This window comes from Apostichopus japonicus, chromosome 2 (assembly GCF_037975245.1).
Source record: "Apostichopus japonicus isolate 1M-3 chromosome 2, ASM3797524v1, whole genome shotgun sequence".
Classification (NCBI taxonomy): Eukaryota; Metazoa; Echinodermata; class Holothuroidea; order Aspidochirotida; family Stichopodidae; genus Apostichopus; species Apostichopus japonicus.
This window is the reverse complement of record NC_092562.1, coordinates 5,233,563-5,252,904: the sequence shown is the minus strand read 5'-3', so window position 1 is coordinate 5,252,904 and position 19,342 is coordinate 5,233,563. Positions and strand designations below refer to the sequence as shown.

Sequence of the window (19,342 nt, the reverse complement as noted above, 5' to 3'; positions counted from 1 at the left end):
GGTAGCATCTTGCCACTATACAGTGGCGGAGCGTCCATATAGTCAGGTGCAGATGCCCCCCTCCCCCCCCCCCCGATGGACTCAAATGGACTGCTGGCGCCCTTTTCAGCTTTTTACCACTTTTCATTTATTCGCCTTTATTGACTTTTTTATTCGCTCTTATATACCTATTGATATTTGTCACATTTTGTTGGCGATGACACCTATTTATTCTTCGTTTATCTGCAAATTAGCAAGGCCCGGAAAGGGTCATTTCCGGCGATCTAGGGAGTATCTTTACTCCAAAAAATTATGTACACTCCGCGCCAACCTGTGGTGGCGCTCCGCTTAGTTATTGTCGAAAGCGCCCCTACAGACCATTCTCGACCCCCCCCCCCCCCAGACCAAATACCCCTAGCTCCGCCACTGCCAATATAGGGTCTTAAATCTTGTATTTTCTTTTCGTTGACTTTCCATATTTTCAAAGTAGAATATAAGTAGTATTTTGTAGCTGAAACCAATGGCATTATCAGGTTATGCATTTCAAAGTTTCAATATTTTAGATTCAATATTTGCCAAATTTATCTCCATTACAGAAAATAATCACCGTAATAAAAAAAAAAACGAATCTCATGTGGTTCGATGATGTCATATTTATACTTGATCAAGTCCTCTGCATTGCGTGTGAGGGAGCATTAAATAATGTGATATCTCCCATACAAATTGTCCGTTGTTGAGAAGTTTTTTCATCACAATTATCTCTACCACATACAGACAATTGATGATGGTTAGGTTAGGCCTATCTAGAACCACTGATAGAGGTGTTTATACAGAGAATGGAGGGGAGAGGGGTGAGGATGTGATCGTTATGTGCGTGTGGGGGAGGGGAGGGAGGGGGTCAATGTTTGGAATCAATGGATCATCTGAGATGTTTTCGAGAAAGTAGAAAGCATTTTTCAATGGTCGATAAAGGGCGAAACAATGTTTATGGAAATATGAAAAGTCGAAGATATTGAAAATTTGCGATTTAGGCGCTTTCATGCGATTGAATAATGGTAGAGACTATAAGCTTTGCTCATGTTTATAAGAATGTAAACCCACTTACTGTTTAACTATCCCTAAAGGGTACAAAATGTGACGTCCCATCTATATTTTTTGTTGATTTTTACTTTTTTCTATGATAACTTGAAGTTACCTTTATCGTATGATAAGTTACTTTTTAATTGTACATATATGAGGTATATCAGTTTTTTATTGATCGCCCCTGTAGACCGCTGGAATAAATTTCTTCATCTTGTTCGTATAGGTCAATCAGACGTTGACGAAACTACCACAATCTGTAACTTTAAGGAACTTGGTAAATCACTTGATTGGATTTTGACATTACGTAAAAATTTTTTAACATTACATCGCTTGCTTTTACAACAAGGAAAATTGGACAGTTTACGTATACCTACGCATGTATCAGATACAGAGTTGTTGACAATTAACAATTCATAATCATGGACGTTAAATATGAATGTAAGACACTGACTTCGGTCAGCTTGCGGCTTTGATAAGCTAATGCATGGGGCTTCTTCGCGAATTCCTGCTTGCAGGTGGATCTTAATACATACAGACATACATACACGCATATAAACATACATTTTTTCACTGCAGACAATGATCACAAGACTTGACAAAGTCCGGAATTGGATGAAACATTCGCTAAGTCAGAAAATTATAAATAATAGCTTGAACTTAAAAAGGATTCATAGCGGACTCATATAGAGCTAATAAGGATTGCAGTCATATAGAGGGCAGTATTCATATATAGGAGAGTCCTCAGAGATGAGAGTACACATAAAGGGGAGTACTCGGAGGAGAGAGTACTCATAAAGTCATTCTTCGGGAAACTCGTTTTGACACGGTTTGCTTTTTACAATGCCGCTTTTTCTTTTGCATTTTCAAGATTTCGATCTTCGTGAAATTTCATTTGTCTGAAAAGAAAAGGAAAAAAATGAAGAAGAGATAAGCCCTTATAAAATAAATAAAAAAACCTATGAAAAATACTCAAACTAATTAATTACAAATGAAGTTTAAATAAAATCAATATTGTTATCAGATACTTACAGTTCATAATTATCGTCGACGTAAATCCAACTGTTGGCAATCCATTTTTCTCCTTTGATGACGTCACAACCACCATGAAGAGAGAATTGGTTCATTTCACCGAGCCATCCTGACAAGACAAAATGATCATTTATCCTTTTCTCTTTTTTCGAGGGGGGGGGGGGGTGCCATTTACACTTATATTTGCAAAAATCCTTTTACATTTGTCTAACGTTAATTGTATGCATCACCTCCACCCCTCCCCCTCCCCTCCCCCCCCCAAAAAAGAAATCCTCTTACCAGTTTGTGGATCCCTCTCGTGATTGTACCACAAGACCGCCATTCCTTTTTCAGCCTCCACCACCAGATTCGAATCTAAGCAATGATTCGCAAGGTCGAACGGATTCACAAGTTTATTGTTTTTCATATATTTCTGGGAGACGTAAATATCAATAAAAGTTCCTTGTGGTAAATACAAAAATTAGCATTAAATAATGACAGTTTGGGGCAACTAATTATAAGGCAGGTCTGTGAATGATGTAATATCTTCGTTACATGTGTATCACATATCTATACCATTAGTGCATTACATACCATGTCAAGGCTAGGGCGTTTCACATATCTTTTAAAATCTCCCCTCTTCCCCCCCCCCCCATCCCCTCCCGAAACAAAACCACATGATAAACTGTCACTTTATGATTCAACTATTTTCCTCTTATGACACACTTCAGTGACAATAATGTGGGAATAATACGTTGAAAGATGTTATGTCGTCTAAGCGGAATCCAACAATATTGTTTAAGCCGAAGTTTGCGTGACGTCACAGCTTTCTCTTTTCTAGATTTCCATTGAGAGTCGGTAAAGTTAATATATGGATATAGTTAAAACTAGTTATGGAAACAACATACGTGGAAAATTATGGTGTCTGACATCATCTTTCTAGTAATATAAAACTGACGATTCAGCAATATAAAACTGCCGATTCAGCAAATATAAAACTGACGATTCAGCAATATAAAACTGCCGATTTCTCATCTTTAAGTCACTAGCTGTTTTTTTTTTCTCCATTGACACTTGTATTGGTCTTGGATAACAAATGAAGTGAATGAGGTTGTAAGTTTCTGTTCATGCTTTGCGACAAGCAGCTTTCAATTACGTTACCATAGCAGTGTACGTTTCATTATCAGCAACAGGAAATGCTGTTTGTCCTCCCTCCGTGACGTCATTAAGATAAAACAATATCGTGATATACCTAGTAAAAGAAGAAATAATCGATTATTTAAAACAGATTATTATAATTATTGTATATACTTCTGCGCAAAAATAATTTTGTCACATAACAGATGTTTGAAATCCAGAAGAAAAATAATTCCGCGCTTTTGTCATGAAGTTATACATATATAGGCCTTGTACCTCTCTATAGGTGTCTACAACACTGTCGTGGAAGAAGTGGCTATACCCTAACCCAGTGGCGTAGGAAGGTACTTTTGAGTGGGGGGGGGGGCTGAAGACTGATGGCCGGCGGGGGGAGGGGTCTAAAGGGAGGGGGTGTCCCCTCCCCTTTGGAATTTTTTGCATTTCCAGGTGGCCTCAGATGCAATTTGGTGCAATATATAGCACACTTCAACACCCACTCCTTTTTGTAAACTTAATTTTGTATTTTCACCTGGCCTTAGATGCAATTTGGTGCTCCAAATGAGATTTTTATTCTCATTTGGAAATGAAAAAGGGGTTTTCTGACTTGCGGAGCGGGGGGGGGGCGGAATGATACTTCCGCCCCTCCACATTTTTCAGCCCCCCCCCCCCGGTTCCTACGCCCTTGCCCTAACCTATACTTGGCTTTTATAAGAATCGGAGAAGAAATTTCTCCTAAATTCCCGGTACTATTTCTGGCATATACTTATAGTATGGTTCTACTTAAACATAACACGTAACAATGAATGGATATACCAAAACAAGCAAGATAGATTCAACTAGAAATGTGACAATATTGCTAGTGATGCTTGTGAACCTGCATGTATAATGAGGTAATGAGTGATGTCATACAATGAAATATCAACTTTAATAATTCGGAACAATGCATAGAAAGCACATCAGCTCACAAAGCAATAGGTCATGTGGGTAGTGGAGGGGGGCGGGGTGAATGAACGGGTTCAACGTTACATTAGCCGATGAGTGATAAATCTTACCACAATAACATGAGTTAATGTTAAAGCGCTCTTCTGTGCCTAACGAGGATATGACTGGTGTGTTCCCTCAACCTACCCCTTCCCTTCCCTCCACCCCCCCCCCCCTCCACTATCATGAAATACGGTATGTGTTTGGTTAAAGGGTCAGGACAATGGATCCGAAAGAATCATCGCTTGATGGTACCTAAATGCCGCGTGCAAAAGCCTAAGGGCCTCGTGCAAAAACCTAAAGGCCTTGTGCAAATCAAATTAAGTATAGCTACTCGGGTAGATTATATACCTGCATATTCTGTTGTCTGCAGTTTTGGTTGTCTCCGTGTGCTGGCAAGCACTCCCAGATAGTGCATGGGAATCGTAATGCGAGTGATAATGGCCTCCTGGGTTGTACTGAACCACCTGATGAATATTCAGCCAACTTTATTCAAGCAACAGGGTAAGAATATATTATGAACCCGGCTACCGGTGGATCCAGGGCTTTAGACCACCTTCTCCCTCCTCACACCTTCAACTGCACACTTATATTCAAAAGTAGTTAGTATCACAACTATACTTTCTTCTGGACATGATGCTCGCAGACCTCCCCCCCCCCCCCCCTCCCGTTTACAAAATAATTCGGTTGAAAAGGCCACCAGGACCACACCCTTCATTATAAAAAAAAAATCTTGGAGCTGCCCCTAATACTTGCACCACTTCATCTCATAAATCCTAAGACATATTGCGCCATCTTTATTCTATTTGCTATGGTTTGTATCACATTTCCACCTGCTTGGTATACTGTCTTTGGTTTTACACTATTTAATTAAATTATTTTTAATTATTCGAATATTAAAGATGAAAGATATATAGAACTGCGTTGGTACTGAAAAGATGTGATATCATTAATTTCCAAGGGTCATTCGGTCGATAATCCCCCTATACTCGCTCCCTTCCCTACCCCGTCCCTTCTCTACTTACTCCCTTCCCCACACATCCTTTTCTGCCCTCTCTTCTTTCTTGCCTAAAGTTAGTAATCACACAGGTAGTTCCTATATACACACCCAAGGCTTACCTGCAACGTATCACTCGCCTTGATTATATCTGGGTGAAGACCAGTCAGCTTTATTATTCTGATTTATAAGAAAACATGTTTCATGGTTGAGAGATCCTATAAACGTCATAGCACAAATATATTCATGTCCAACGTCATCAGGGAATTGACAACGTTCAAGTCACATTCTGCATGGGATAAACATACTTCCGGTTCTCCTATAACCGGTTAACCGTCCAAACAATGAAGCGGTTAACGAGTTAACCGTCAAACTTAAACCGGGTAGCCATCGGTTCATACTTCAATTTTATATATATTGGGTTTTTTTAGATGGCATTTATACGGGTAATCATTCTGGAACATTGGCAAAAAATCATTCTTCCGGACAAATTTATTTAATGAATTATCGATAAAGCTGGGTAATCTATTAAAGATAAGATTAAAGATCAATTATTTGAACATTATGCATTTATAAGGTAATGGTATGAATTCATTATGAGAAGTAAACACTAGATATGGTGATATCTTTTAACAAGGAAGCAGTTTTGAGGATTTGTTTTGTTACTTTGATCTCCCAGGGGCAAGCCCTCTACAAACACCCGTGCCTGGAGGTGCGTCCCCTCTTCACCCCCCCCCCTCCCCTTCCCCTCCCCCAATAAGTTTACTCCGTCTCGACAGGAGCAAAAGAAGGAATAGCGGTAAATAAAGCATTTGCAATTGCATACATATGTTTACAAACACTAATAGTAGTGAGATGTAATATTATGTATGGAAAAAGAATCAAGTATAGAAAGTATGGAAAAGTATGGAAAAGAAATAAGAATCATTTTGTGAAAGACTGCCTTGGCACATTTTGATTTCTGTGAGCCATTGGTTGAGTAAGCGCGGATACACTGTATTAGCGTTCTCCCTTTTCTTCTGTTTCTATAGCAGTGACTGTCTGAGATATACGTTACAATAGTGATTACGTAAGAAAATATCGATAAATAGTGTCTATTATTAATAGAGATAAGAGTAATGCAAAACTACAGTGTCATGAATATTAAACAGCTGGTTGGTGTCGCACTTTTGAAATATAAAAATCACGTTCGATATTTTTACAAACTTTATTGCATTTACATCTGAGTTATTGAATATACATGTGGCCGCCTTACTGTTAGTTATTGAATATACATGTGGCCTAACTCTTAGTTATTGAATATGCATGTTGCCCTACTGTGAGTTATTGAATATATATGTTGCCTTACTGTTAGTTATTGAATATACATGTTGCCCTACTGTGAGTTATTGAATATGCATGTTTCCTTACCTGTTAGTTAATGTTAGTTAGTGAATATGCATGTTGCCTTATTGTTAGTTATTGAATATACATGTTGCCCTATTGTTAGTTATTGAATATACATGTTGCCCTACTGTGAGTTAGTGAATATGCATGTTGCCCTACTGTGAGTATTGAATATGCATGTTGCCTTACTGTTAGTTATTGAATATACATGTTGCCCTATACTGTTAGTTATTGAATATACATGTTGCCTTTACCTGTTAGTTAATGTTAGTTAGTGAATATGCATGTTGCCTTATTGTTAGTTATTGAATATACATGTTGCCCTATTGTTAGTTATTGAATATGCATGTTGCCCTACTGTGAGTTAGTGAATATGCATGTTGGCCTACTGTGAGTTATTGAATATGCGTGTTGCCTTACTGTTAGTTATTGAATATACATGTTACCTTACCTGTTAGTTAATTGAATATGCATGTTGCCCTACTGTGAGTTATTGAATATGCATGTTGGCCTACTGTGAGTTGTTGAATATGCATGTTGCCTTACCTGTTAGTTGTTGAATATACATGTTGCCCTACTGTGAGTTATTGAATATGCATGTTGGCCTACTGTGAGTTAGTGAATATCCATGTTGCCCTTCTGTGAGTTATTGAATATGCATGTTGCCCTACTGTGAGTTATGGAATATGCATGTTGCCTTACCTGTTAGTTATTGACCGATCGATATCGTACTGCGGTACCCTCAACCAAGTTTGTTCGCTTCGTCTGTGAGGACCTCTCTTTACGCGAGCCTCTTCTTCTGTTTCGGTTAATTGATGCGACAACCATTGAGCTATATGAATACTTTTAACGGCAGGAATCCTTCTGAATTCCAGCTCTGTAAGATATCTATCTGAATTTATGTCCACGTGTATACTCAAGATGTATTCAACTTGCGCCGTTGTGTATTTTTCAGCTATTTCTATTTCATGTTCATGTAGTGCATCCAAGACTTCCGTAAAATCTAGCAGATTATCACCGTCCAAGTCTAATTTGCTGAACGTCTCTGCGTTGTAGAAAGGGTCAGCGTTATCTACGGAAGCCTTGTCGATCGTTGCCGTAGGAAGAACTGTGCTTCTGGCTAACCCCTTATCTTGGGCGAGTTGTATTATTTTATCACATTCTTCATTTGTCAGGAAGTTAGGGATAACTATTGAAAGAATTTCAGCAAGTTGTGATATAGTTAAAAGAAAAAACAAAGATAGAAAGGATCTTGTTTCATGTAGATGAGTCCTCACAATTACGTCTGCATGTTATTATATATATGGTACGGTATATCTACGGAATGTCGCTATGTAACTGGTGACACCAAGCATGGAGATCATTATATTAAAGGGAAAAACACACGAAGCAAACGAATCTTGCATATATATATATATTATATACATATATATATATAAATATATATATATATATATAATATATATAATAATATATATAAATATAACTATGTTAAATATATTTAAATATTCTTTCAATAGTCATCCCTAACTTCCTGCGATTTACATCTGTATGTACTGAGAAGCTAACTCCATCCTCGATTTAGGCTTCAACAGAGTATTCCAAAAGAGTTGTCATATATTTGAAAATGAATATTTTGACATATCAATATAGAACTCTCATATAAAATATATAAAATAATAATTATACGATAAATATATAAATATATATATATATATATATATATATATAGAGAGAGAGAGTAGGTTGGCGTCTATCTTGGCGCAGAGTGCTCTATGTCCATTGGACAACAGAGTTGTCTGAAGATCGCAATAAAGCGTGAAACTCCGAGTTACAACTACTAGTGTTCCACTAGTCTCATCTAGTATCAACATATATATATATATATATATATATATATATATATATATATATATATATATATATATATATATATATATATATATATATATATATATATATATATATATATATATATTCTATGGATCTGGACATAGCTTAACATCATACAAATTGGGGTAAAGGTTTACATTTGGGTCATGATACCAAATCCCACGTTAGGGGCACTGTGGGGTTCCTTTGTGAACACCAACCACAAAACAATTCATATAAAGAGTGCACACTTCTAAGGGCCCTTTTTGTGGCCAGGTAATGAATGGGTATAACCATTTTAATTGACCTAAGCCAAACGTCATTGTATAAAAATGCAACATAAATGCAACTTAATTATGTAGTACAGTTGTCGATAACAATAGCAGTAACAGACATAAAGGGAACAGCTTAAGAATTGTGTCCAAATTATAAAACAATATCCCTTGCTTACGAAATATCGGTGGTTTGGTAGCCACTGTTTTCACTTCAAACAATCTGCCTGGTTCTAGTTCCAGCTGTCTTACTTTACCAATCTTTCAAAAGAAATGAGATAACAAGAATCAATAAGAGAAACCGAAAAGAAAATTAAAATATTTAGAAAAGTTAGAAACGATTAACTGAGCAAGTTATAAATGCAAGTCTGTATAAGATATAGGTTTGTTTGTAATTTATTAGGAATGAAAACAGTAGCGTGCGAAAATATCTCGGTGGTTACCCTAGGGGTACCCCTGAGTTGAAACAGACTTCCCTTTGTATACCCTCTCCCGTCCCCACCCCAAACAAACCCCTTCCCGCCCCCCCAATTTACCGCTGTTCTCATCAAACATATAGTAACTAATATACAGTCATATACTACGCCTCTTGGGTGTGATACGGTGCTACATATATATAACCTTACCTTCACTGGGTTGAGTTGAGGCAGTACCATTCGATTTCCTACACGGCAGACATTGGTTTCGTGGTTTTTGTGCCAGTCTCGTAATCCATCATCAGTATCTAGAGCCTTGCATGAAGTCGCCCGGATGACACTTACCGAACTCAGAAACATGACAAAGCATGTGAGTTTACAATCGTTAGAAAACATTTGCTTAAAACAATTTTCCAAAATAAATTAATTCAGCTTCTTAACTTCACTTGTCCTAAAATGCGATTAATCTGCATTGATATTTAAATGTTTGAATGCATTAATTGAAATCTTAATCCGTTTAATCAGTCTGTTTTGATAACTTTAATGAACGGATGACTGATCCTAGGTGCTAGGCAAACCAAGCGTGGAATAATTGGACGAAAAAAAATAAAACAGTCCGGAGACGTGTTCAGTGACCATGATGAAATAATATAGGCAAATATATAGGCATATATATATATATATATATATATATATATATATATATATATATATATATATATATATATATATATATATATATATTGTCATTGCTTTTAAAAGACCCAGCAACCTACGGGATATTTTAGTTCGGGCATCCTTTCGTGATGACACCCCATTAGGGGAAAGCAAAACAGAAACTACAGGATCATTGCCCTGTACACAAAATTGCAAAACATGCTTACTTGTCGATTCGACTGGGGCCTTTCAGAGCAACCAAACCAAACGCACGTTCCAAATTCGGCACAAAATTAACTGCCTATCCAACAATGCAGTGGCGGAGCTAGGGGTATTGGTCAGAGAATGGACTGTAGGGGCACTTTCCACACTATCTAAGCGGAGCGCCACCACAGGTTGGCGCGGAGCGTACAGAATTTTTTGAGTAAAGATACTCCCTAGATCGCCGGAAATTACCCTTTCCGGGCCTTTCTAATTTGCAGATAAACGAAGAATAAATAGGTGTCATCGCCATTTTGTCAGAAAATTACACCAACAAAATGTAGCAAATGTCAATAGGTAGATGAGAGCGCAATAAAAAAGTCAATAATCGCGAATAAGTAAAAAGTGGTAAAAAGCTGAAAAGGGCGCCAGCAGTCCATTTGAGTCCGTCAGGGGGGCATTCGCCCCCCCCCCTGACTGCCCCGCCCTGACGCCCCGCCACTGCAACAATGTCATTTACCTCATCTACTGCAATATTTGTAACTTACAATACGTTGGAGAGTCAAAAACACTCTAAGAATGAGAATGACACAACATAGATCGGCGATCAAACAAAAAAGATCAACCAACCTGTTGCAAATCACTTCAATCTCCAAAATCATTCAATTGAGAATTTGCATGTTATTGCCATTGACCAAAACGATTCTTGGACAGATAAATCTAGGTAAGGAAAAGAAAATTTATGTGAACTAAACCTAAAGACCACTGCACCATTCGGTTTAAACATCAGAAATGATTTGCCGCCCCAGATAAGCCAAAACCTTTGCAATTACGACGGAATCGGATTAAAATATTCCGACGCGGATTAAAACAATCCGAATTTCTAAAACTTCTGCTCAATTCAGCAGAAATCAGTAACTCGCTTTGACTTCACAACCATGCCGACAATCTTCTCTATAAAATAGTTTCAATTCCTGCTACTACTTGTCACTTTCGGTGATCATGCACTGAACAAGAGCTAGTTTTGCTCGAAAGCTCTGCAAAACCCAAATATTAATTGGCTGTTTCACTTCCAATCACTAACCTAATTTAATTATTGTATCTCACTCGAGATCCAGCCTTTCTCTAAATGCAGCATAGTTGTTTAACAGTTCTTCCGTAATATATATATATATATATATATATATATATATATATATATATATATATATATATATATATATATATATATATATATACATATATATATATATAATATATATATATATATATATATATATATATATATATATATATATAATATATATATATATATATATATATATATATATATATATATATATTTATATGTATATCATGAATTTTTTCTTCTATCCATCTATTCACACTCTTAAGGTTTGCAATGTGCTATTGGTGTAACATCTGTTTTTTAATTGTATACAGATACACCGTTAGCATGTATTATTATTGATTCGTGTGTAGCAGGCGTTAAATCTGTTGAGTGTGGTGTTTTAGAATGACAACGCAAGCTTAAAAACGTAATAATTATTACATACTTAATAAATTGTGGTATATATTGATAGCAGACTACACACACGACGTTGTAAGAACCAGTTTATACCGGAAGTGACGTTGTGCAGGAATCAGTTAGCAGCGAAATACTGTATTTTTATTTTTCGATGGATCTTGTGTTGATGTTGTTTACAATGCAACCTCTACTTTCAACCTTTTAGAAATTACTTTGTATCAACACAGATAATCAATCTCTGTTTGTGTTTCCCATATACACTTGCAGAATATTGCATGTCAACACTTTACTAACTATGCGATCGCAAAATTTACTTCTCTTACTTTATCTCGGCTTCGGCTTTTTTTCTTCTATGGTGACGTCACTCAAAAAATCAGTACCTTCAACACGTGAGAAAGTCGTGAAGAATACGGCCGAGGACTTGACTTTGGCTAACCACGGGCAGAAAATGGCGGATAGGTTACAGATTGCCAAATTACCACCAGTAGAGGTAAACACACACCTTTTTTGTTTATTCTCCTTCTTATAAATATCATCGGGCACGTTTGTGTTTGGCTTTCGGATTTCGTTGAAAACTTTCATAAAAACACGTTTCCTGATCAACTTCAAATCGAATCTCTCGACCTTCATAACTCCTTTCGCCTCCTAGTATACCCTCCTCTGAATATACATATACAGGGTCTCAACGTGCAAGATAGTTCTTATAAAAGGGAAACACTACTTCGCTCTATACCATGCATGCGGAGCTATTACGTAATAGCTTCATATTTATACTATACACAAGTTGTGAAAGTCTACGAGAAGAGTCTTCTATTTGTTTTGTATACAAGCATATATGTTATCGTTAGGCTAGCTTTTTCGTTGTTTCAAAGTCATCTGTTTAGCTGTGCCATTGTCACTATTAATATTTTTTATATATACTTTGCAGAAACTATATGATTTGAAACTGTCTATAGTTGTACCTTCACATGGCGGTGAGAGGACTTAAAAAAAAAACGAAACGATACCAAATAAAATTCTTCGTAACAATCTGATATAAGAAGGATTGCTGCGTTTCAAAATCAGTTTCAGCAATTTTTATTCATCACAAACGTTTACCTCTAATTATGACCATCATAATCCTCGTTTTCTCACCTATATATACATTACAGGTTGGATACGTTCGTCAAATGGAGTTGAAACCGGGGAAACTTTACGAAGTTAAGACGGTTGCCATGAATCCAGAAATATTTCGTAAGTCAATTATTTTTCCGTGATATTTCACAAACCTGATTCGGTCATCAAGTCGGTTAGAATATTATTATTTATGGCTCCAATTATATATGTATTATGTGTTCTCAATGATGTGTTCCATCAACACGGCACTACTGTACTGGATAGTCACCGTAACACATGTATATATACTCGATAATCGTAACGGGATTTATAAAACTTTCTTCTTTCGAAAAGAACGAGCGAATTATTGTAGAGGTTTTAGTCAAGTGCAAAGTAAAGATCATGGGCTGGAAAGGAAAGGGGAGGGTGGGGGAGGGGAGTGAGGGGAGGGGAGGGAGGGGTTGGGTGGGGCTGGGTTGGGTGGGCTTATAGGGGCTGTAAAAGCACTAAGAGTTGTCACGTGTAATCCCAACATTAAACGTGAATGAATTATACTTAATTATAAGGTTCAGGTAAAATGAGCATAATAATTGTAATTATTCTATATTATTGACCCCAATTTGGATTAACTAGTCATCTGTGGTTATTTTGATTGGATGAAATGAAACATTGCCAGAGGATCTCACCTTTCGAACCTAGCAGAGTCTTCCTCGGGAACGTCCAGATAAAGCTTCACAAACACCGAGTTGTGTCCTTTTGTTTCCATAAATTTGCGCCAAGTTTTGTGACTTTTCCAGTCTGCCAAGGAAATAGATCGTACAGCATCCAAACTTTCAAGCATCAGAAGCATTAACTAGTACATTTATCAAAGATTTTGTTTTCATTCAGGCAATGCCTCACTTCATGTTGATGTTATTGTGTCTTAGAGTGTAGTGTTCTTTACCTTGAATCCAAATTTATTCATTCATTCATTCATTCGTTCGTTCGTTCGTTCGTTCGTTCGTTCGTTCGTTCGTTCGTTCGTTCGTTCGTTCGTTCGTTCGTTCGTTCGTTCGTTCGTTCGTTCGTTCGTTCGTTCGTTCGTTCGTTCGTTCGTTCGTTCGTTCGTTCGTTCGTTCGTTCGTTCGTTCGTTCGTTCGTTCGTTCGTTCGTTCGTTCGTTCGTTCGTTCGTTCGTTCGTTCGTTCGTTCGTTCGTTCGTTCGTTCGTTCGTTCATTCATTCATCCATTCATCCATGCATCCCTTCATCCATCCATTCATTAATTCATCCATCCATCCATCCATCCATCCATCCATCCATCCATCCATTCATTCATTCATTCATTCATTCATTCATTCAATCAAACAATCAATCAAGCAATCAATCAATCATTCATTCATTCATCCATTCATTCATTCATTCATGCATGCAAGCATGCATGCATGCATTCATGTATTTATTCGTTCATTCATTCATGCATGCATTCATTCATTCATCATCTATCCATTCGTTCATTCATTCATTCATCCATCTATTCATTCATCCATTCACTTATTTGTTCTTTACTTTTCTCCTTTGTTTTTATTTTACAGTTATTCCTGAGTTTTTATCATCCGACGAATGCGACCGACTAAAAGCTCTCGCGACTGAAAATGGTTTAATTAAAAGTAAAACTGTCTACAAGTCTAACATTAAAGGTGGTGGAGGTACAGACAACACTTCTTTATATACTAAAGAAACTTTGAGATTATTTGACCAAGATAACAACAATTTTTTAAATGTGTCGGAGACGTATCGGGCCCTGAGTAAAATAGAGGGGGTAGTTTCATTATCTCAGAGTTCATTCAACTATATGTTTGACGAGATTCTTGATTTCAATTCGGACCGAGAATTAGACCAAGTCGAGATTCAGAAATTAACAAAGATGACGACTAAAGTGGAAAAATGGATAAAGAGATACAAATCGGGCGACGTTAAACCCAATGAGGCCAAAAGGAGAAGAATGGGCCCACCTCGACTCAGTCGGCAGGCGTGGCTTGAGCGTAAAGTTTACGACAAGGACCGTGAACTTACCAATAGGTAACATTATTATGTTACTGAAGGCTTTGTTAAATATAACAAATAATTCGTGTTTTACTCCTTAACGTGTTTTTTTTAACTTCCCCCTTTTGTTATGAGGGGGAGATAGAGGAGGGGGGGGGACGGGGATATCATTTTTTCTTAGCTAATTATGCCAAACAAAATGCTTACAAACCTGATAAGCTGCTTGATCACATAACTGTAAGCGGCAGAGCAAAGTATAACAGAGTATAACGTACACCATCAAAACCCATAGACGTAGTTATTTTTCTCTCCAAAGGTTGATCGCGTTGACTGGGCTCCATTCTGATATCATAACAACAAGTGAAAACATGCAGGTTAGTCTGTAAATATGGTTATTAGATTTACAATAATGAAGAGTGTGTAAGGTTTACCCAAACGTCATTTAATTATCAGGTTTTCACGTTGAGGTATTTCAAAGAATGAAAGCAAAGTGCAATTATATTGAAATATTCGATATTTTGGTATATATGCGTGTATGTATGCGTGTATGTATGTATGCATGTATTTATGTACATGTATTTATGTATGTATGTCTGTACAAGATGAATCACTGTATACCTGTATATATTGCTTCTGCATTTGTTTCAGGTAGTCTATTACACCCCTGGGGGTCACTACCACGCCCACCATGACTCATCAGACCTAGATCTCAATCTTCCATGTGAACACACTCGCCAACTCTATCCTAAAGAAAGTCACAACAATATCAAAGAAATACGATTATGCAGGTTAGTCAGTCTGTCTGTAGCTGGAATATTAACACCACAAGTAATAAGCTCGTCAGGATCGGGGGAGTAACCACGATATTGGTTATGGGTGCTAAGATGTTATATGTACGCCAGAAAACGGGGGTCTGCTTTGGGAATCACCGTGGGTGCTTAAATGTACAATGGTGCCGCAATGTTGAAAATTTATGTTTAGGTTCTGTACATACACGTTCGTTAGTATATTTACGTACTTAACATTATAGGATGTGCTACCTAAGGACAATTAATTGTTCCTTTGTATTAATTTCCACAGATTTATCACTGTCCTTTATTATCTTGACGATACTGAAGAAGGAGGAGAAACCGCTTTCCCTGTGGCAGACAACGATACCTACACTATGGTGGTATATACACTTTTCATTTTTGTTTTCTCTTCTTAATATAGTTTCGAACCAATTTTGAGAGTTGGTCTACCATGATAATAAGGGGTTAATCAACGGTCTAGCGTGCGTTACTCACAGGATTAATGCACGATCGGGGGATAATGCAAGCGATGCACAAGGGCGGAGCCCGAGTGCATCCAGCGATAGCATTAACACCCGGAGTGCATTAATCATGTGAGTAACGCACGCTAGACCGTTGATTAACCCCGTTCATTCATACACTACCATTTGTGTGGGGGAAAAAATCATAAAACAAAACATTTTTGGTTACATATAACCAAAGATTTATTAAAGTGATGCCCCGTAATATTACCGTGCGTTAGTCACAGGATTAACCACGGTCAGCTGACCTGAATGGACCAATAGGATTTAGGAATCTTTACTAAGTATGAATGAACAATAATTGAACATTTGGCTAACTAGCTTCTGGTAATTTTTCTTCCTCGTGTTTTGCTTAAACTTGAAGGGACCAAATGACCATGCGATCACATGACCACTTGGTCACATGACCACAGTCCCTGTAACACGTGACAGAGGGGTTGATGAGGATCAATCAGGGCGGTAATGATGAGGTTTGTTTTGGCTTAATACCCAGGATTTCTACCGAATATAGTTGTATATGTAAAAGTAAATGTTAAGATGACACCAAGTTGAACGATCTTTTGCCCTCTCTTCTGTTTAAAATATTTGAAGGATTATCAAAAAGATGGTAGAGCGGTCAATCCCTACGACTTATCCAATTACTGCAAAGATGCTAATCTGATCATAAAACCACGGAAGGGACTCGCCGTCATGTGGTACAACCATCATATTAACAATACCACAGGTAAGTGACAGTGACAGTGACAGTGACAGTGACAGTGAGAATTCATTAGCATTGCTCACCGAAAGATGGAAAAGAAAGTCATATAAAGGCCATCCCATGCTCTAATCTTAACACTTCATTTTGTCTGCCACTGTAAAAGTATTTACTCAAAAACCGAACTATTAAACAACTGTCCCCTTAAAACATTCCTTAGTGACTGGGAATGAATTATACGAGGTTCAGAGCATCTCTAGGAAAATAAGATTTGAAAACTTCTAACAAGTTTTAGCATGCTATTAATTTGTGATACATATTGAAATTATCTATATAGCCATCAATAACACCCCCTCTCCCCCACCGTATTACCCCCTCCCTCTCCCCACCGTAACATTCTCTCCCCACCGTAACACTCCTCCCTCTCCCCATGCACCGTAACAACCCCCACGGCCTAGCTTCAGCTTGCTTGGTGTCTTTTACGAGATTATTATTTTATATAAAATTATATAAAATATAAAAGACATTGCTAGGAGTTTTCAACAGTGTGCACTGTTATAATTTGTTTGCACAGAAAACGTCCTCCCAAATTTGGTCTTTTCTGCTTGTCATCCGGTTTTGATATCAGTCATCTTCATATCTAAGTCAAAAGAGGTTTTTTTTTGTGTAACGGGAAAGATGGGGGAAGGGGAAGGGTGGGGTTGGATGGAAACTCCAATGGAGCTGCTTACACCTTTCTTCAGTACCAGCAATAACTAGTCAATACATCACTTTTTTTATATTCCCATCAGGATGGAAACTGACTTCACGATTTCTCCAGACGACTAAATCCATTTAACTTTCTTTGTGTTGTTACGTCACTCCGATGTTCCCTTTTTCAATTATTATTTTAATTGTGTCTTTTAACTCTTTGATTTTTCTGTAATGTGTAGGAATGTTGGGCGAACACAATCTTTTCTCTCTTCATGGTGGATGCGACGTTCTCAAAGGTGAAAAATGGATAGCCAACAACTGGATCGCACTGGATGAAAATCATGATATGTAAGAAAATTGTCTCACATCATGAATAATCATATCGATTACTAACTATGCATATTCATTAATATATTCTTTAGTGATTTATAATCTATACTAAATATCAGGCATTGACGAAATATTTTTTTTATCAATTTTCAGGCAAATAAAGTTTCATCGGAAGCAACTGTATGGTGGCAACAAGGCCCGTACCGGTAAATCGTCTTCGAAAGAGCAAGTTGAAAGTGGTAACGAGAACTACGTAGACACAGTTAAAGAAACAAAGTCCGAATTGTAACAGCAGACAAGAAGTTGTTGTATCTCACCCGGATGCCACCCGTGTGCCTCTTTAGTGTGTCACATTGTTTTCCCTTGGGTTTCGCCTTTGCATCCTCTGAGCAGCTTCGTTATTTCCACTCGCTCTAGGCATCTTTATTGCAGTGTGCAACCTGTGCGCAACATGCCTATATATGGCCACCATGGTCTGCATTCAATGATATGCGGCGAGTAAAATCAATCCCAAGTTTAACACTTTTTATCGACAAAGGAGGGGCAGAGAATAATAACTTCTACGACTACCCCCCCCCCCTTTCAATGCCTCCCTTATGAATTTCATATGATATATAATATATGCATGCATTTACAATTGTACGCCTGTGGATAAATGTAAACTAATTGTTTTATTTAAATTTAATTAGGACCAACAATCGACCACCAAATAGCAAATTATCTTTGAATTTGTTGTCTACCTGGTTCGTTATGATGTTGTCTTCATAATTTTTGTCATACAAATGAAGGAAACCGGAAGTAACAATTAGACTAAACTTAGATTGACTTCGAAACTATTGTTTCTCTCGCTTATTTCAGTGTCTCGTTAATTTGACTGGACATCACGGAAGCTGTGATAAACAACATCTTTATGTTCCTTTATTCCAGTACCTCTAATGTGTTTGTTCGTCGGAACTCTTGTTGCAGCGCATGAACCAAATTATTATGCACCAATTGTCTTAATCTTAATAGCGCCCCCAGTTTCTCAAACATTGACTCTCGCAATAACGTGCATCTATATTTTCAATTGAGTCCGTTCTTTTTCTTCTTTTATATTATTTTCATCAAATATTTATTTGTACTGAAATCGCAAGTGCACAAAATAATTGATGATATTGAAAAATATAATAAGAAGAAAAAGATAAAAAAAGTAAAAAAAAAATCACTGGCAGGAATGATTATCAAGACAGAAGTTGTCGTAGAATGACGTAAATAGCGGCAGATTTTTATGTCGCCGTTAGCGGTATCTAACAGTGTATAGTGGTGAAATTCTCGCGAACGTTATGTATGCAACCCGTACATCCAACATACCTTCAACTCTCACACAACGTCACTGTATCGAGTTTAGTAGTCTGACGTATTCCATGGGCCATACGAGGGGTTTCCCATTATGGTATGCGAATGATAATTGTAAAGAAAAGTTTCATAACATAATAAAGAAATAAAGAAATAAAAAAATCCATAATTCAATTTCTGTATATTTCTTAATCTGTTTTGAGTTGGAAATTCTATGTCGTCTGTAAAACTTGACGTGCAAGCAGCGGTTAGGACTGTCGCCTCTTAACTTGACCAGGCGAGTAAACTCTGGTAAACTCTTCCAAAGTTTCCAAGGGGCCTCCAGGTACCGTCCAAGATT

The 19,342-nt window shown here is 37.3% G+C and overlaps 2 protein-coding genes across 3 annotated transcripts; one reads left to right on the top strand and one right to left on the bottom strand.

Annotated features, from left to right (window-relative positions):
- Positions 1–412: 412 nt before the first annotated feature.
- Positions 413–9,496, bottom strand: LOC139975758 (transmembrane prolyl 4-hydroxylase-like). Its single transcript, XM_071983917.1, has 9 exons — positions 9,342–9,496; positions 8,895–8,976; positions 7,274–7,760; positions 5,308–5,365; positions 4,540–4,655; positions 3,232–3,322; positions 2,371–2,503; positions 2,092–2,200; positions 413–1,958 (listed from the first exon to the last, which is right to left on the bottom strand). Exons 1-9 carry the CDS (start codon positions 9,489–9,491, stop codon positions 1,898–1,900), a joined length of 1,287 nt encoding a protein of 428 aa, XP_071840018.1. The 5' UTR covers positions 9,492–9,496; the 3' UTR covers positions 413–1,897.
- LOC139975709 (transmembrane prolyl 4-hydroxylase-like) lies at positions 9,369–19,171 on the top strand. 2 transcript variants are annotated; one of them, XM_071983822.1, is made up of 10 exons: positions 9,369–9,501; positions 11,895–12,007; positions 12,669–12,750; positions 14,185–14,671; positions 14,952–15,009; positions 15,284–15,423; positions 15,716–15,806; positions 16,539–16,671; positions 17,577–17,685; positions 17,821–19,171. In XM_071983822.1, the coding sequence occupies exons 2-10, from the start codon at positions 11,966–11,968 to the stop codon at positions 17,954–17,956; spliced, it is 1,278 nt and encodes a 425-aa protein (XP_071839923.1). In that variant the 5' UTR covers positions 9,369–9,501; positions 11,895–11,965; the 3' UTR covers positions 17,957–19,171. The 2 variants fall into 2 exon arrangements, with proteins under 2 accessions (XP_071839923.1, XP_071839914.1); XM_071983813.1 differs by lacking the exon at positions 9,369–9,501 and having other exon boundaries at positions 11,443–12,007.
- The last annotated feature ends 171 nt before the right edge of the window (positions 19,172–19,342 follow it).